We start from the raw sequence: 20,447 nt of genomic DNA on the forward strand, positions 1-20,447 counted from the left end.
ACCCAGTAGGGAAAAAATGGAAGAAACGTCAGGAAAGGTTCAAAGAGAGACCCCTTTCCTGGTAGGATGGGCATGCAGTGGATATCAAAAACAAGGGGGTCAATACAATACAATAGACAGAACACAAGTCATCCTCAATACAGTATGGCTATGTCATACCCTGTGAGAGATTTACTGTAAATTCAATAGACACCATAATGGAGGACACGTTCAACTGGTCGGCCCCTCATCACGACCGCTAAAACTGCATTTACATAAAAGACTGCCACAGCACTACATATACCCCCACAGTACTGTCCCACCTCCTACAATGCCCCTAAAATTGTTACACCCATGTGTTGCTCCTGTTCTTTACATTTTGTCATTTCAGACTGGCTTCAAAACCCCTTATCCTCACAAGTATGTCTGCGTCATTCCCACCTCTTGCCCATTTCCAGGGCTGTCTTAACGCATGGGCATGCTGGGCAGTTGCCCGTGGGCCCCTTGAGCATAGGGATGCCATGCTAATCTATGTATGTTGTGACTTGCTGTCAATAAATAAATACTTTACTTTACTAAACTATAAATATTTGTTCTGGTGTTACTAGTGGACATTGGCATTCGCCTCTGATTTAGTATCAACTTCACATGCCCGTAGGTCTACGGATCTCACGCACTACGTAACGTAAAAGTGTAGATGTTAACGTCACTTCAACTCAATTCTCTGCAAAGAACTTTCGCACATGTTTGTGTTGAACACTTGATTGATAATAAATAATTCATCGTAATTTCATACTGTGTCTTCTCCATCTGTATGGTTTACCAATCGAGTATCATTGATATGTTGAAATCTTTGTGTTTTTCAAGGCTCACGTTACATTGTTCAAACATTTGTGTTGATTAATCTTTGCATGTGTTTTAATGTTTAAACACTGATTTTGATGGAAGTACCAATACAATAACTATAGGTTTCATTTTATCAACCATTTGCATCTTTATTCCTGTGAGTGGTTGTGTAGGTAGGGGTGCCAATGCTCTACTCGGCCATTTCAGTTTGACTGTTTCACAGGTTTTGGTTGTGGAGGATGCTCATTAGATTTCTTATGCCATAGATATGAAGAGCTCTCTGTGAGGCTGTGTGTAAACAGATCACATACCACCACGATAAAAATGTACACTAAATAGGGGGCACAGAATTCAGGATTGGACAAACCCGTTTCATTTAGCTACACAACTCTGTGGCCGCCCATCCCAAACAGCCATGACCCATATTTTAAGAAACACTGCTCTAGCCCAGCAGAGGTTTACGCATGACATTAGAGAAACAGGCCTCACGCCACAGGATTCATTCACAGTTCACAAAATGTTGTATTTGTTTTTGAAATGAAACTTACTTTATTTTTCAGAAGTCCTGCTGGTCCAATAACTTTTTCTAAAAGTTGATTCCCGACATGGACATCGACAGCTGACAAGGGATCGTCCAGCAGGTAGATGTCCGCATCAGCATAGACAGCCCTGGCGAGGCTCACTCGCTGTTTCTGGCCTCCACTTAAATTCACGCCCTGCACAGGAAAACAGAAGCTTGGTGACTTGAAGGAGCTCGGAATTCAGAAGTAACAAAACACTCAACTGTGAAGACATAAAGGTGGCCTGCACTTCAAATCCACCCATGTTGTATCCAAACATTTCACCAAATGGTATTTTAGGCCTTTCAAATTCTTTTGCAATCTCCAGATCTACAACATCATCTTAACTTCATACCTGTGGTCTTATGAATGGAGATTTCAGGAGATCTACAGGAACAGATGATCTTATTCTGAAATAAGCAGAACCCCTGAAAATGAAAATCTGAGATGGCCAGACAGCCAATCTTATATATAATTCGCCAGTCTCCTCACTCACTCACTCACTCACTCACTCACTCACTCACTCACTCACTCACTCACTCACTCACTCACTCACTCACTCACGTCTGTCCGAAGCCAAATGCGCAGTCACCTTCTGCGCAGCTGCCCGAAAAACCTTACGAGACCGACATCGCGGCAGGCGGTGGATTTACGGCCGCGAAAATTCAAAGAGAAAGGCTACTTCGATTAAAGCTCTAGAGGCCTGAAAGGCGATTTCGACTACAGCTCGAGGCCTAATTACGCATTCATTCAATACACATATATCAGGTTTGTGGTGCTTATACTTATTACTATTCCACTTGTGCCTGTTTCATCTTACGTTGTCGAAACAGGCTCTTTGTCTAGTCTCTATATAAATAAAGCGATAAGACATCCATCTGTCTGGCATCTGTGCCCTTGCCCAGGAGTAATGTCAACTGGTGTCCACAAGAGGGCGGTAATGTCTAATGAACAAAGGCGAGCAGCCAGTGTAAGATAGTAAATAAACTGTACATCGAGCGTCCGGGTGTCCCATCATCCCACAACAGGGCTGATGATAAAAAGAAACTAGAAGCATGAAGAACGAGGGTTGGTAGGCCTACCCGGAGAACAGAGGTTCACCAATGCACAACATGATCGAAACAGACAGACGTACCGTTAAGCCTATTCTGATAAAGAGGTGACTGGTTATACTCTTTAAGATTGCACTTACCGTGCGATGTGCACATTTATCCAGTTCATCGTCCTTTAATTTTTCACTTGGAGTTTGCGTGTTTCATTCAGTGTTTGAATAAATAAAAACGTCAGTGAGTGCTGACGAGCAGAGCGTTCACTACGGTTCTGGGATTTCTTAACACAAATTTGATTACAAAGTTTTTTTCAAGTTTCTTCAGTCCAAAGATAGGATGTGAATAAATGGCAGCCCGTCTTTTGTAGTTGTGATATGATGATGTCATGAGCAGTGACCACATAGAGACACGTGACGGCAGCTGGCATAGCAACAATCAAGAACTTGTGAAAAATGAACAAAATTGTGTTGCAGTAAAAATAATAATAATCATACTAAACAAAAACATAACACCAAATGGGGGAAGAGAATATAATAGGAATAAACTCTACAAGTGCATCTTGACTGCTATTCTACCAAAAGTGGCTGTTCAAAGGAATAAGGCAATGTATCTGAACCTCGGTCCTGGGGGCACACTGTGGCTGCAGGTTTTTGTTCCAAACAGCTTCTGCTTTTAATTGGACTCCTGGGCTAATTAAGTGGACTGTTATTTCCCAAGTTCTGTGTTTTGGGAACAATATCCATCCATCCATCCATTTTCCAACCCACTGAATCCGAACACAGGGTCACGGGGGTCTGCTGGAGCCAATCCTGCGCCAACACAGGGCACAAGGCAGGAACCAATCCTGGGCAGGGTGCCAACCCACCACAGGACTGGGAACAATATAGAAATTAGAAAACTAAGTTTGGTTAAAAAGAAAAAAATATATCTACAGTATATATATTAAAATGTACCAAGAAGTTATATGGGAATAATGTATTTTTTTCTTTTTAACAATATTTTCTTCTTGATTTTCATTCTACTTTTCTAGGTGTTCTAATTGTTTAATTAATCCATTATTTACTAATTAGTGGATCTGATGCTAAAGTAGTTGCAGCCTTTGCTTATTCAGTGTGTTGTTTGCCTGCGTGTCTGCTCTGCTCGTTTTTAATTGTCATTAATAAGATACCACAAAGGGGAAAAACTGCACAGAGAAACAGCAAAATAAAATGAAATCAACAAAAGGGAATTAAGCATTTAAATCTCTAGGAAAAGTAGAAATATTTCTAAATGTCTTATAAATGTAAACACCATGCTGCTGTGCTTTTCTGAATGTACGATAAAAGAAAAATAATCCCAGCTAATTAAATGAGATCTGTGCTAACAGGTGTTGTCACTGATTAGGAATCTGGTTGGAACAAAAACCTGCAGCCACAGGAGGTCCCCAGGACCGACATTGAGAAACACTGGAAGGGATCAGGGGGTGAAATGCAGTTAGAAAAACAAGTCAGCGTGTGTCTCTGGTAAATCTATAAAGTGAGGCTCTAGGCCAAACGTAGAAGGAAACTACGGTCAAAATTCAACAGCAGATTTGTTTGTATCCACAATCTTGGACGTGGTGTGTAGCAGGCCTCTTGTTTAAATGGTGCCAGGCAAGTGACATAACGAGGCACAAACCTGGCACCATCACCCTTGCAACACCAAAACGAAACAGGCAGCAACCAATAGCTTTCAATAGAAATGAAAGAAGTTGGGCTGCTATTGAAACGAATTCTATGAAATAAATGAGTTCTCCAACCTATAAAACTCAGGAATGAATATAACAAGTTCCCAAAACAGCAAAGGAAAAAACAGAAAACACTTTAAAACAAACCAAAGAGGCCCTTTTGATTTAAAATGCAATTCTTGCATCATAACTTTGATTTTTTTAAATGATACACTTCAGATGCCATCTTGTATGTCTCTTACTCACCCGCTCTCCGATTTCCGTCTGGTCCCCGTGTGGTAGAAGTTCCAGGTCTGGCAGGAGGCAGCAAGCCTCCATAACCAGGTGGTAGCGGCTCTCAATCATGTTGGCACCAAAGAGAATATTTTCTTGAAGAGTAGCATTTTGAATCCAGGCCTGCTGGGATACGTAAGCGACTGTGCCCTGGAGAGGAGGTCAAGTGCATCGTTACGAGAGCTCAGGGGGACACAACTAACAATCTGAAAGCAGTGAAGCAGACCGCTGGCCTGGTGAGCTCAGTCAGGCCTTCATTAGGAGAACGTTTTGGACACTGATGTGTGCACTTTGCCAATTTCAGTCCACTTGTACTGCCCAGCGCTCTCATTCCTGTGCTCAACACCTTAATTCTTGGATGTTACACAGATACAATTAAACAGGCTCAAAATGACCAAGACTTTCACTGCTCGGGTTGAGCCGTTTCATACCTGCAGGAATTTGGACGAGGCATTTATGAAATACATTATGGCGTATGATGAAGACAACACGTCCCACTGACCTTTCTCTGGATGAGGCCTTCAACCTTTTCCATCTCTCCAAGGATAGCCGAGAGTAAAGAGGATTTACCGGCGCCAACCTGCCCGACCACAGCAACGAGTGACTCATCAGCTATTTTCAAATTTAACCTGAAAATAACAAAATACACTGAAATTAAAATACACCGTGCATCACCTGATCAGAGATCAACGACACAACTGTGCAAAACATTCACAGACACATCATCACATTTCTGTGTAGCCACTGAAGTGGGATTTGTGGCACCAGCTGGAATCAACCTGTTAGGTGACAGCACTCTAGGACACCCAACAATGGAGATAGCAGAGGAGCAGAGAATGAAGACAAACCGAGTGCCATGGTGACCAATGGGGGCTCCTGTATGCCAACAGTAATGTGACTGTGTAGCACCTGACTGGCACAGGCCTGCCATGTCAGAAGTTTTCTTTCTTTTTAGTCAGTCTCTTAATTTACTGATGTATTTATTCATTTAACAAGCTTCTGTAAAAAGACAAATTTTCCCCCGGGAACAAATAAAGTTTGATCTATTTATCTGTTAACAACACACTGACGTCTCAAACTTTGAAGACCTACCGCACTTCTTCAGCTTTTGAAATGCCATTACACTCCAAAAAGATCTTAACAGCTAATTAATCCGGTCCTGTTCAGCCTATATACATCGGACTTCCAATACAACTTGTGCAAAAGTTCACTGACGACACTGCTATCGTGGGCTGCATCAGGAGTGGGCAGGAGGAGGAGTATAGGAACCTAATCAAGGACTTTGTTAAATGGTGTGACTCAAACCACCTACACCCGAACACCAGCAAAACCAAGGAGCTGGTGGTGGATTTTAGGAGGCCCAGACCCCTCATGGATCCCGTGATCAGAGGTGACTGTGTGCAGAGGGTGCAGACCTATAAATAACTGGGAGTGCAGTTGGATGATAAACTGGACTGGACTGCCAATACTGATGGTCTGTGTAAGAAAGGACAGAACCGACTATACTTCCTTAGAAGGCTGGTGTCCTTCAGCATCTGCAATAAGATGCTGCAGATGTTCTATTAGACAGTGGTAGCGAGCGCCCTCTTCTACACAGTGGTGTGCTGGGGAGGCAGCATTAAGAAGAAAGACGCCTCATGCCTGGACAAACTGGTGAGGAAGGCAGGCTCTATTGTAGGCATGGAGCTGGACAGTTTGACATCTGTGGTAGAGCGACGGGCGCTGAGCAGACTCCTGTCAATCATGGAGAATCCACTGAATCCACTGAACAGGATCATCTCCAGACAGAGGAGCAGCTTCAGTGACAAGACTGCTGTCACCGTCCTGCTCCACTGACAGACTGAGGAGATCGTTCCTCCACCACACTATGAGACTCTTTAATTCCACCCAGGGGGGTAAACGTTAACATTATACAAAGTTATTGTTTGTTTTTACCTGCATTGTTATCAATCTTTAATTTAATATTGTTTTTTGTATCAGTATGCTGCTCCTGGAGTATGTGAATTTCCCCTTGGGATTAATAAAGTATCTATCTATCTATCTATCTATCTATCTATCTATCTATCTATCTATCTATCTATCTATCTATCTATCTATCTATCTATCTAATTAGAGAATCCCTAAACAGCCTTCAGTGATGGCAGGCCCCTTGACAAATGAACTTACCCCCTGACTAATTTATTTTAGACTGGGGCTTACTTGATTTGTTTTTATTGCTTTCTAACAGGGTGGTGCGGAATCATACAAGTCACTGCCTTGTGTCCCCCTAGGACAGCTGTGATCTGTGGGGTCCTTGCTCATCTTTTTTTTTTTTTATTTCTACTCTCTTTCTTATGCAAGAAGTGGCATTATGTGTGTGTGTGTGTGTGTGTGTGTGTGTGTGTGGGCACACACACCCTGAATCTGCCTGTTTTTAAATCAATGACAACTTAAAGAAACAAAATTACAGAAAACACAAAGTGTAGGGAGAGATGATGTTCATAAACCATAAAGACTGGGCATCTCTCACTCTCTCAACGCAGCACATCCGGTCTTCTCCCAGCGAAACGAGGCACCGACAAATCCAACAGCATGGCCTGCAGAAAGAGCAAAAAAAAAAACAAAAACTAAAACCAAGAAATGAATGAACATGAAAGGGCACAACGATAAAGTATAACACGCCTGGCAGTGGGTTCACAACTGCACCTTCTGCATGCTTGATTGTGTTGTACACTTCATTTGAAATGACTCAGTTTGCCATTGCTGCCCATCAATTTCCATTCAGCAAACCATAATGACAAAGTGAGGACATATTTATTAAAAATCAAAAACCCTCACTCTGACCCTAAATTCAGTATTACCTTGAAGCCCCTCTGGCAGTACTCTTGGTAGTCCTTTACACCCCTGGATTTGGGCAGTTGATCCCACTCTTCCTGGCAGATCCTCTCAGGCTCAGTTAGATTGGATAGGAAGTGCCTGTGAAGCCTGTCACACATGTTCTTTCAGGGACACTCTGAGACTTGTCCTGAAGCCATGCCAGCCTTGTCTTTGCTGCACACTTCAGGTGCCCCAATCTAAAGTGGCATGCACTCTGGAGCAGGTTTTCTTCAGGGACCTCTCTCTGTTCAATTCTGACCAGTCTCCCTGTCCTTATAGCACAATGCTGTCACCACCAAGCTTCAAAGTAGGGATGGTGTTAGGCAGGTGAAGAGTAGTGCCTGGTCTTCCCCGTTACAGCGCTGAGAGTTTGCGATGGTAATTGTCATAGCCGTGTAGATTCCACCTCAAGCAGACACTCACACTGCCCAGACAGAAGTGTAGGAGACACTCAGTTGGCACTAGAGTGATAACCAGGATGCTGCCCTCTTGGTGGCTAGTGATTTCATTTAGACTAGTCTGAAAATCATAATGCTGAACTTTTATCAGCACATCACACGTACTACCAGAGGAGACAGGACACTTGACAGTGTGGCAGACGAACAGGGACCTTACCCCACTGGGTGGGGAAGGAACAAGGAAGGACCGGGAGAGGGGCAATATTTTCTTTTTTGTTCTTTATTTCGCCTTATACAATTTCTTGTATTAGGAATTTGTTAGTTTTCGCATTCCCCTTGGGGTCAGAGTGCAGGGTCAGCCATTGTACAGCACCCCTGGAGCAATTACAGGTTAAGGGTCTTGCTCAAGAGCCCAGCAGAGTAGGATCTCTTTTGGCAGTGATGGAGATTCGAACCGGCAACCTTCTGGATACCAGCGTAGATCCTTAGCCTCAGAGCCACCACTTTGCCCCATAATATATATATATACTGTATATTCCCCTGGACACAAGAGGGCAGCCCCCCTGGATTCCTTCAGGGCCACGGATACAGAGCTGGGAAGCTCATCCCTGTGGGGGTCTGTAGCTGCCACCAGGGGGCTCCAGGATGGTTCCCTAGCCATGGACTGCAGCACTTCCACCACACCAGGAAGTGCTGCCGGAAGATCATCAGGGAGCACCTGGAGCACATGCGGGTGTGCCATAAAAGGGGCCCGCCTCACTCCACTTGGGGGCCGGAGTCAGATGGAAGAGGATGGAGCTTGCAAGGAGTGGAGAAGAGGTGGCAATAGAGAGAAGAAAGGAAAAGACTAAGTTATTGTGAGTCTTTGGGCACTGTGTTTGTGCTGTGTGAGCAGAGGAAAATGAAGTGTGTGTTGTGGACATCTGAATGTCTCAGTGTCTGTCTGTGTCCAGGGTTATACTTGGTCACTGCTATACACCATATAGAGATGGGCTTAAAGCATCAGTCCCTTCCTCCATTGGACTGATGGGACCATGCCACCATAGTTCTTATGCCCAGATATAAACCAAAACTAAAGCAGGAAGCTCCAGTCATGCGTGAGGTTGCATGTTTGACAGACCAATCAGAGGCCACTCTCCAGAGGGCGTGATCGGTGATGCTGACTGGAGTACGCTCAAGCACATTTCTGACGTTGACATCGACATGTTTAAAGAAGCTGTGATAGGATTTACTGGATATCTCGTAAAACATATCAATACCAAATGTTACCCTCAGGACTTACCCAAAGCAGAAACCATAGGTGGGTAAAATCATGCAACGCTGCATACAACTCAGGGCTTGTGTCTGGGAATATGGATGATTACAAAACTGCCTTGTACAATCTAAGAGAGTCATGAAGGCTGCTAAGCGATGATATGGGAAGAAAGTAAACAGGCAATTTGAGCAGTTGGATCCTAGATGTATGTGGCAAGGACTGCGGACAGTAACAGACTAAACAGCAACTAGTTCTATCATGGTGGGCCCTGACGACTCCCTGGAAGACAAACTTCATAAGTTGTACGTGCGCTTTGGTGTGAATGCTGCTAACTGCAGCCAGCAGTCCAACACAGAACTGCTCCTTGAGGAAATGGCGCTCACTTGGTCAGAAAATGATATGAGGAGAACTTTTAGGAAAGGGAACACCAGGGAGGAAGCAGGTCCAGAAGATCTGCGCTGATCGTCATGCACCAGGGTTTACAGTAATATTTAATTCAGTCTGTCATACCAATTGTAAGAGCCAATCTTAGAAAGTTGAAGCTTTAAGTTAAACTCACATTAGTGTTTGCTTAAGTAGAATAGAATGTGATATTCTGTCCTAGCTCTAGATTATGGTATGGCCTTCACCCCCTGTGGTTAACATGAGAGAGAACCTTCTCAGCTCAATCTGTCATACCGAGTGGTGTGTTCAGTACGTCAGTGTGTGTTTGGCGTTGGCTCATTGCTAGCAGGGACTGACAGACCAGTTTGTAACTGGGATGGGCACACAGTTTAGAAATGGTCCAGCTGTATGAGCAGACTTAAAGAATGAAACAAGACATATAAGCGTTAAACAGGACTTTTCTTAAACAAGAGCTTTTCTTTTCTTTGCCATATCAATTTTCTTCTCTATTTTTATATGAACTGAATTTTTACTAAAGCTTTTAAAAATGAAGATATCGTGTCTGTGGACTCATTTTGACACATCAACCTACTGCAGAATCCCATGAAGCAAACTCAACCTGCAGAACTTTGGTAATTTTGGGTAAACGCAGCTACACCAATGTACAGTGCATCTGGAAAGTATTCACAGCGCATCACTGTTTCCACATTTTGTTATGTTACAGCCTTATACCAAAATGGATTAAAATCATTTTTTCCTCAGAATTCTACACACAACACCCCATAATGACAATATGAAAAAAGTTTACTTGAGGTTTGTGCAAATTTATTAAAAATAAAAAAATTGAGAAATCCCATGTCCATAAGTATTCACAGCCTTTGCCATGAAGCTCAAAACTGAGCTCAGGTGCATCCTGTTTCCCCTGATCATCCTTGAGATGTTTCTGCAGCTTCATTGGAGTCCACCTGTGGTAAATTCAGTTGACTGGACATGATTTGGAAAGGCACACACCTGTCTATAGAAGGTCCCACAGTTGACAGTTCATGTCAGAGCACAAACCAAGCATGAAGTCAAAGGAATTGTCTGTAGACCTCCGAGACAGGATTGTCTCGAGGCACAAATCTGGGGAAGGTTACAGAAAAATGTCTGCTGCTTTGAAGGTCCCAATGAGCACAGTGGCCTCCATCATCTGTAAGTGGAAGAAGTTCGAAACCACCAGGACTCTTCCTAGAGCTGGCCGGCCATCTAAACTGAGCGATCGGGGGAGAACGGCCTTAGTCAGGGAGGTGACCAAGAACCCGATGGTCACTCTGTCAGAGCTGCAGAGGTCCTCTGTGGAGAGAGGAGAACCTTCCAGAAGGACAACCATCTCTGCAGCAATCCATCAATCAGGCCTGTATGGTAGAGTGGCCAGACGGAAGCCACTCCTTAGTAAAAGGCACATGGCAGCCCGCCTGGAATTTGACAAAGGGCACCTGAAGGACTCTCGGACCATGAGAAAGAAAATTCTCTGGTCTGATGGTGTGAATGCCAGGCGTCAAGTTTGGAGGAAACCAGGCACCGCTCATCGCCAGGCCAATACCTTCCCTACAGTGAAGCATGGTGGTGGCAGCATCATGCTGTGGGGATGTTTTTCAGCGGCAGGAACTGGAAGACTAGTCAGGATAAAGGGAAAGATGACTGCAGCAATGTACAGAGACATCCTGGATGAAAACCTGCTCCAGAGCGCTCTTGACCTCAGACTGGGGCGACGGTTCATCTTTCAGCAGTACAACGACCCTAAGCACACAGCCAAGATATCAAAGGAGTGGCTTCAGGACAACTCTGTGAATGTCCTTGAGTGGCCCAGCCAGAGCCCAGACTTGAATCCGATTGAACATCTCTGGAGAGATCTTAAAATGGCTGTGCACCGATGCTTCCCATCCAACCTGATGGAGCTTGAGAGGTGCTGCAAAGAGGAATGGGCCAAACTGGCCAAGGATAGGTGTGCCAAGCTTGTGGCATCATATTCAACAAGACTTGAGGCTGTAATTGCTGCCAAAGGTGCATCGACAAAGTATTGAGCAAAGGCTGTGAATACTTATGGACATGGGATTTCTCAGTTTTTTTATTTTTAATAAATTTGCAAAAACCTCAAGTAAACTTTTTTCACGTTGTCATTATGGGGTGTTGTGTGTAGAATTCTGAGGAAAAAAATGAATTTAATCCATTTTGGAATAAGGCTGTAACATAACAAAATGTGGAAAAAGTGATGCACTGGGAATACTTTCTGGATGCAGTGTACTTTAAAAGAACCTAAAAACCAGCCTCTGAATGACTATCACCCCGTCACACTAACACCTACAGCAATGACGTGCGTCAAGAGGCTAATCAATAAAATCATATGTAATTGTAATTCTTTGCATTTATGTAGCGCTTTTCTCACTATTCAAAGCGCTCAGCAATTACAGGTTAAGGGCCTTGCTCAAGAGCCCAACAGAGCAGAGTCCCTATTGGCATTTATGGGATTCTCTGCCTAAAGAACTGGACCCATTACAGTAGATCCACGAATGATGAGGTCATCACTTCGATCCTACGAACTGTACTTGTAACCTGGACAAGAGAGAGGATTAAGTGCAAGTGCTATTTTTGGACTGCAGTCTCACATTTAACACAGTAAGCCCCATAAGCTCATCGCCAGACCTGCGTCTGAACACTTCATTGGGCAGGTGGGTTTGTAACTTCCTGACAGGCAGACCCCAGGTGGTTCGATGGGGTGGTCACACCTCATCATCCCTCACTCTCAGCACAGGGGCTCCACAGGACTGTGTACCAAGCCCTCGGATATACTCCATCTGCACGTGTGACTGCACCCGACTCTAAAATCAATCGTCATGTTTACTAATGACACAACTGTGGCAGACTTGATATCTGACAATAATGAGGAGGCTTAGATGGATGACATGGAGAGTCTGGTGGTCACCCTGGTGTCAGGACAATACCAGCAAGGAGCTGATTATGGACTTTGGGAGAAAAGAGCAGAGGCAGAACCACCAACTCAGTGTTAACAGCACTCAGGTGAAGATGGTGGATGGTTTCAGATACCTCGGTGTCCACGTCACAGAGGACCTAATCTAGTCCAAGCACACTGACACCTTGCTAAAGAAAACATGACAATGTCTTTAGATTTCAGGCTGCCTGCAACAGGACCACCAGGCTGTGCAGAGAGTAGTGCGGTGAGCTGAAGACAACGTCCGAGACATCTACACCAACCAATGCTGGACCAGGGCAAAGGAAACGATCAAAGATGCCAGCCATCCCAACAGCGGCCCCCTCTCTGGGAGATGCCATGGCTGTCTGAGGACCAGAGAGACTGAGGAGGAGGAGGAGGAGGAGTTACTATCCTGAATGAGGTCCATGTGTAGAGTTCCATTATGTCCTACTGTTAACTCTCCCACGTAAAGCTATTGTTTAGTTATTAATCATTTACGACACATTTTATAATTCTATTATAATGCATACCACTGCACTCATTTAACATTATGATCTTTATTGATATTAATAAAGTCATGTATATATGTCATTGTCTTTTTATGTTCTTCGTCTTGAATTCTGCAACTTAGCATTTCATTACACACTGTATTGTATGTGACAAATAAAATTGGACTTTGACATTGTTAGCGGCACGTTGACACAATCCCGTCAATTACGATTTTTGATTAGAGTTTCCAGTTCAGTGAACAGATGAATGTCCTTCTGCTCCTGACCTTTGCTTGCCGTTGACTAAATTTATCTCCTGATCCCTTTTTGCTGCCTCAGTTTATCTTCTAACCAAAACACTCAAGGTCAAGTGAACATTTGAGATATTCGATAGAACAGGTTTGACTTTGTCGTCAGTCGTGGGTGGGCTCCGAGTACATGAGCGCTGACAACCAATGAATGCTCATCTGGCAGCACAAGGAATAAGGAAGGCTGGTGTTTCAAACCTTACAGGCCGAAGAGAAGCTCATTTGCCCGATGTCTCCTCTTATGACAGGGATGAGGCTGCGGCTGAACTTGCTGTGCCTGTTACTCCTTCATACAGCACTGGATCCATCAGGCAGCACTCACTCTACCGGCTGCCTCTAAAGGTGTGAACACGACTGTGCTGGAGAGTCGACATGCAGTTGCTACATTATACATGCCAGGCAATTCTCAGTCATGTAAGCTGACATCAGGAGATCATGCCCTGCAGCTAAAGTCACATAATGTGACATCAGCTTTAGTGAAAGTCACAAACATGTTGGTAATCAAAAGACACAAAATCTGCTGCTTAAGCCAAAACAAGAACTGAAAGACAAAGTCAAAGAGGACTGCGAAAAGATTTCAAAAAGCACGCACAAAGGTTTCTGTTATTATTATCCTTAATCACGGATGATAAGCGACACATAGCGCTGGTAAAGTGACATGTCTATGACATCTGACACTGCAATGTTTGAAGCCTCGTCCCCTCCAGCAACTGGGAGCAGTGGGACCAATGAAATGGCTGTGCCTATAAACCAAGCAAAACGGCATCACCTTTAAAGGTAAGATGTGAAGGCTAAAAATAAATATCCAGAAAAGTCTGTCAGTCTCAAAAACCCTGAATACACACATACTGTACATTTCACAGGAAATATGAGTTAAAATCTGTAATAATTATTCAAAGTGTGTGGAGTCAGAGTCTCTCCATCAAGTAAGCGTGCTGCTGAGCGATGGCTACCTACCTCCAAGGTACTCCGTCTGAATGCTAGTGGGGTCAAGTTCATCGCAGCAGATAAATCTCTCCAGCCGGCCCAGAGATATTTTTGTCTAAATGAACAGAGAAACAGAGGAAATGTGAAAAGCTAAATGCCATTTTATATGACGTGATCAGGAGATGGCTGTGCAGACACAGGTGCTGCTTAGCTCCTTTGGAATCTGACACTGAGAGAATGAGAGAAGCTGTAAATGACGACCGTGGAAGAGTCCATAGGCCATTGATTCTAAGAGGACAACACTGACCGTGTGGCTATGCAGGCATACATGACCATGATGGCATTTTATCAAACACTAGCCATCGCCCGCAGCTCAGCTGGTGTAGTAGTGAAACAGGGCAAAACCTGCCCGACTCCCTAATCCTGACGTCACGGGACCTCCCTAATTCCCCCTCCCTTCGACCTGCAGCCTTGGTCTCGGATTAACACGAATATATCGCTCCTGCAGGTGAACGATGATACTTAGCAAGATGAGAGAAGTCGCAAAACCAACCGGAATGTTCAAGCAAATTATAGAAAAGAAACCTGATCTAAATTGGTGAAGTCGTTCTCTCGTGAAAAGCAGACAGACAGATGTAGGATTTTATATATATATATATATATATATATAGATGTTAAGACCTACAATGAATGTCAATACTTTAATGTGCTGCCCTCTCATGGGTAGTCACTGCACTGAAAATCCCTCGGCTATTAGTTCAGCTCTCCTGGCTGAGTCACTATAAAGTCCCTGATCTAGGAAGTCATCACAATGGCTGTTGACCGGCATTGTATTGCGTCTTCTGGCAGGAGTGACCGACTTCAAAAATCCTTCCATTCCTTTTCTGAATCTCTTTATCTCTTTATGGGATCGCAGACAAAGAAGTCCTCTCATGGCATCGCTGAGCACAAGGCAGAAACCAGCTTTGAACTGGTCACCAGTAGACACACACACACATACACACACTCAGACTCCATCACAGCACCATAATTTGGAGTCACCCATAAGCCTCAGTTGCTCATCTATGGGAAGAACATCAACTATAACAGCAGAACGGCTACGCTGACCACGCTGGCAATCACCCACACGTCCGTGAAGATGTGACGAAGTCACATTACCCAACATGCCACCCCGCCATCTCCTTGTATCATTCAAGCAATTCACTTCTTAATGGTGCTCTAGTGTGCTTTATGGCGTTGACTGTGGAGGATCATGGGAACACACAGACCCTGATGGTCGTTCCAATGGACTGACTGGGGGCCTCATGAATGTTTTACTTGCTTCTCCCATTTTAGTCCAAACTGTGCAGTTGGCAAGCGGGCTTTTGAATGGTCTCCTGTCATTAGTCATGGGACCTCGGTGATGTGTGTGTGCGTGACTGCATGAGTGCACACACACTATACACACACACACCTTCAATACTCTGCAACTGTTTAAAATGAATATTGTTTAACGTCTGTTGTTATGTCATTTGTATGTCAGGTTGTGTTCTGGTAGAAGCAGCTCCCAGATAAACTCCTGTTCATTTCATACTGGTGAATGAATAAAACAAACAAAAAAAGGGAATTTGGATTTGGATTCCACTGGGTGAGCCTTATTGCTCCTTTCATCTCATTCTTACTTACATTCATTTATTAATAAATTATTAATTTAGAAAGGGACTTCATGGGGATTTTATGATTTTCACGGCTTTGGGCAGTTTTTTTGTTTATCTGGGACATTTAAAGGTTTTCTTTCAGCTGCTAAAAGCGGGTCTTGAAGCCTGCCTGTTGAGTTTGGGGTCTGGCTGTCAAGGTCCTGCTCCGCTTTTCCGAGGCTTTACAAACTTTTCACCATTTTGTGTGGCTGCATCACTACAACTGACAGGGCAGGATTTACACGTTTCTATGCCTGAGGCCAAAGCACATAATTCTGTGCCAAAAAAAAGTTGATTTATAATTTTCAATTTAATATAGAGAAAAGCCAAGCAAAATGACACCTTTTATTGGCATTAACACCTAAAAAAAAACTTTCCATCGAATTTCTTCAAGTCGTCTTAAATAACTACTAGAATTTCTTCCTTTACGCTTTTGTCCATGAAAAGGCTTCAATTGTTTCACTGAAGTCGAGTCCGGCTTTCAGGCGTATGGCCCTGAGTAAACTAAACGGTATATAAAAGTAGTAACGATATATTTTAAGTACCTACTATCAGTAGCTATGTAGAAGTCAAGCGATATGAGCGTAATTAATCACTTGGAATCACTATTATAACGCCAAATCTGGAATTTCCTTTAACACGTGGTTTACGCCGGATGTGTGAGAGAGAAATAGCAAATGCTTTTTGCCTGTGACTGAGCAAGACAGTGGAAGCTGTAGAGATGAGCAACATAAATGTACCGCTCAATTTATTTAATGTATATGGATGTAAATTTTAAAAACTGCATTTTATATGGCCTTTGCACTTTGAGCTACTTTTTGTATGAAAATGAGCTATATAAATAAATGTTGTTGTTGTTTTCAAAACAATACTGAAAATTTGGTAAAATTTTTGGTTGTTATTTCTTCTGTATATACGCCCCCCCTGACTGCTGCGCTCTAGGCCATGGCCTTATGGGAAATCTGACCCTGACAACTGGTTTCACTACAAGTGTCCCTACTTTTCTTCTTGTTTTTACGAGTTATTGGATTTGTCTGTTTTAGGTTTAACCTTCTACCCTTTGCGTGGCCTGCTAATTTATATGGAGACCTGAGGCTGCCAGACAGAGCTATGAGAGAACACCACCAGGAGTTCTTTCCAGCACTGCTGGCTCCAGTTATGGCACAGGGCTTTGTCCCATAAGTGACTGCTAAGGAACTTTAAAAGCCCTTTGTGATGACTAGTGTAGCAAGCTTCAATTCGGAAAAAGATGACCTGATGGAGAAGAATGGAGACCAGCAGGGCTGCAGAGAACGGGTGCAGACGCTCACAAGTCGTGCTTGTTGTGGACTCACCGCTTAGACTTACGGTTAAACAAGAACCCCTTATTGCATGGGTGTCCAACTCCAGTTCTGGAGGGCTACAGTGGTTGCAGGTTTTCATTCTAAGCATCTTCTTCGTTACTGACCAGTTTTTGCTGCTAATTAACTTCTTTGACCTTAGTTTTAATTAACTTGACTTGGGAACCCTTAGTTGTCTTTTTCTTTATTTAGCAGCCAAACAATAAGGAGCCACAAAACAAGCCACCATTTGACCAGCTCACCTGTGCCATCACACAATATGTGGAAATAGAGAAAGGTGATGGTCTCGGTAAGGCTGAGCGCTCAGGTCACCAAAACATTTTCACGATGTTCTTAGAAAAAACAGAAAAATCAACAGTTTGGGAATTGTCTGCTATGGCAGAATGAGAGCAGTAAAAAGCCTTGGAATTAAACATTAATTGATTAAAATTAACAGGTTTAATTAACAGCAAGAATCAGCATCTCATTAAGAAATTGGTTGGAGTTTGAAGTCCCAGTTTAGCTGGTCATCTGTTGGCACATTTCATGTCTCATTTCTGTTTGGCTGTCATTCAATGAAGAAAGGAATCAATTCAGAGGACTGAATCCTTAAAAACAAGGGGCTATTAAAATGAAGGGAAAAGAAGTGAATTAGCAGTGAAAACCGGTCACTAATGAAGAAGATGGTTAGAATGAAAACCTGCAGCAGTAACTGAGGCCCTCCAGGCCCGGAGTTCGACACCCCAGGCTTATTGCATAAGGAAGGCCCAGTGAGCTGTTTGTTGCCTTTGTGTATTTCTGTTACGCCTGTGTGTTCATTTTATTGTTAATAGAGCACCTGTTTTATCTTTTTTGGGTTTGGAGACTGCTCAAGTGCACCCACTGTGGGCCAGTTACCTGCAGATCTGCGTACACACACACACACACACACATTTCTAGCTTATTCTTGTTGATGTTTTTTAAGCGTTTACTTCAGTGTTTCATTCCCAGTTCTCTCTCCGAACACAAACGCGCTTTCGCTTCTTTTTATTTTAACTTCAGCATACTGTGAGTGACACGTCTTTGATGTTTCTAATTCTTTACATTTCCTCAGAACAGAGATGTTTTTTAGCATACCTGAACAATGGAAGAGATCACAGTTGGCAGGTCAAACAGAGGGAGTCGTAGAATATTAAACAGAGAAATGGAGGTGAAAACTGTAGATGCTGTTAAAACGTTTTCATTATTCTTCATAACAAATACTCCAAAGCTGGCCATAGAAACCTGGAAACGATAATAAAAAATGTTCATTAATCCAGGAATGTGAAGGCCCTGGAGCTACACAGAGCACAGAGCCTGTGATGAGTAAACGTCTCTAGAGACAGGCGTGAAAGAGTCATGGCGGTCTTACCAGGAAAGGCACACAGGTCAGCGTCAACATGGAGAAGGCAGTCAGGTAGCCTGAAGACTTCAGCACCTCCATCTCTCCTTCTCGTACCTTCACGATTTTCTGAAGGAATGAAGGTTCCCAGGCGTACAACTTGAGGATCTAAAGCAATGACAGAGGAACATTGGTCTTCGGTGTTGACCCAGCAATTTCACGAGACCCACTTTCAAGCTCACCAAACATCACGTGACGCCTAGTACTCCAGAAGCTTGCGGGTTTGGCCATTAAACTTTAAGTTACATTTATTGCTTATTTATTCACGAGGAGTTTGGTACCCTCTAAGAAGTGGTCTGCCTGACACGGTGAACTCTGGTGGAATATCTGACTTATTTCAGATTCCTACTCAATGACTTAATGATAAAATAAAAACTGATAACACGTCAGAAACTTTATATGAAACAGGCAACATTAAACAAAAAAAGTCTTGAGTTTGCTGGGGCTTTGGTCAAAATCATAACTTATTGACTATGACTTGCAACCAGCATCGTCCCATTGCAGAAGTGGGAGAAGAAGACCAGGGCCTGACCTCCCCTTCTGCCCCTTTGATGGTGGGCACTTCTCAAAGAGTGAAGGGCAACACTGAGCTTAAAGAGTGGGGGCTACTCATTAAATCTGCGGGTGTCACTGAAGGTAACCCTGATCTGAACCTGGACGTGTAAAGCAGAGGCTTAGAGCAACAGATGAGGATGAATGTCAAGCAGTGGGGCAGGCGGCAGGTCAGACCAGAGGAGACATCAAGCAGAAGGCCAGGCGCTGTGACAAGCCGGTGTGAATTAAATCATTTCAACTGAGCGTCCATAAAGTTTATGTCACCTGTTTGCAGATGTTTTTTTATTTATACCAATGACCTGGATGATTAAACAAAGCCTCGTTTGTCACATGGATTGTCTGATGTTCAAAAAAACACCTCAGCTCCAGAAAAAAATGTCTTATGAATACATTGTGGTAACAACTCTAGTCAAAGGCAGGCATGGGTCAGAAAATGAGAGAAGCAACCAAAGTCAGGAGGACTTGTTCATGGCACCTTCAGGCAAACAGTAAAGTTCCAGAAAGTATGTTCGGTCAAACCTTGGACCAATCAGCTGGATGCAGCCATCTTACATAGCAAACCAAAGCAAAATCACAGAATCACATGACCGACAACAGTCACAGTAACAGTAAACAAGATGGCTGTGCCAATGACAAAACAACACAGAATGGTGTCGTCCATTAGCGGCCACAACAAAAACACAAATGAACACGAAACAACTGCTAGTATCATGACAAAGAGCAAAAAACAAAAATACGGTCTAAGGGCCGACAATGGCCTGACACAGCTGGCCATCAGAAACAAAAAGGAAGGAAAGAAGAAAGGGTCAACACTCCCAAAAACTGTGCCACGCAGACCTCACACAGTTACAGCTACTGGCTTGTCCATGTCGAATAAAAGGCCAACTCTAGAAGAGGATGGTGGATAATGCTAGTGGAGCGGGCAGCGCAGTGGTGCAGTGGCAGAGATGCTGCCTCACAGTAAGGACAGCAGGGTGGAGTTTGTATCTTCGCCTCGTGTCTGCATGGATCTCCTCCCACAGTCCAAAGTCATACAGGATAGGTGGATTGGCAGAGCTACTGTAAAGTGGCGTAGTATGTGTATGGCATGTGTGTTCACTCTGCGATGGGCTGCCATCCAGTCCAGGCATCGCGCCCTAATTCTTACTGGGATAGGCTCCAGTGACCCTGCGCAGAATGTTAGTGAGGCTCCAGACTGAGTTTGATGGCCATGTCAGTGCTGTAGATCAGTCCAGGCCTCAGTCAGGTGAGACTGCTGTGCTTGGTAATGTGTCCAAACCGCCCCGTCCGAGGACGCTGAGGAAGGAACTGATACCAGCACATGAAAAAGTGTATTATTAACAACAAGCATTACCTTAATTCCATGCAATATTTCATTTAGCAGTTTAAGGCGCTGGTCTTTGGCCTTCATGTGGGTTTTCTGAAAATAAGAAAAGACATAAAGAGAAACAGTTAGACAGTGGAGGCTGTGACACTGG

At 43.7% G+C, this 20,447-nt stretch overlaps 1 protein-coding gene across 1 annotated transcript in view; it reads right to left on the reverse strand.

The window, feature by feature from the left end:
- LOC114641454 (multidrug resistance-associated protein 1-like) overlaps positions 1-20,447 on the reverse strand; it is a 164,176-nt gene that overhangs the window by 63,747 nt on the left and 79,982 nt on the right. The window contains exons 8-15 of the mRNA XM_028790484.2: positions 20,324-20,389; positions 18,385-18,522; positions 18,111-18,257; positions 14,030-14,114; positions 6,922-6,988; positions 4,915-5,041; positions 4,386-4,562; positions 1,374-1,541 (exon numbers count right to left, since the gene is read on the reverse strand). Coding sequence (XP_028646317.2) covers positions 1,374-1,541; positions 4,386-4,562; positions 4,915-5,041; positions 6,922-6,988; positions 14,030-14,114; positions 18,111-18,257; positions 18,385-18,522; positions 20,324-20,389 — 975 coding nt within the window. The remainder of the gene's footprint in view (positions 1-1,373; positions 1,542-4,385; positions 4,563-4,914; positions 5,042-6,921; positions 6,989-14,029; positions 14,115-18,110; positions 18,258-18,384; positions 18,523-20,323; positions 20,390-20,447) is intronic.

Source organism: Erpetoichthys calabaricus, chromosome 4 (assembly GCF_900747795.2).
Source record: "Erpetoichthys calabaricus chromosome 4, fErpCal1.3, whole genome shotgun sequence".
Classification (NCBI taxonomy): Eukaryota; Metazoa; Chordata; class Cladistia; order Polypteriformes; family Polypteridae; genus Erpetoichthys; species Erpetoichthys calabaricus.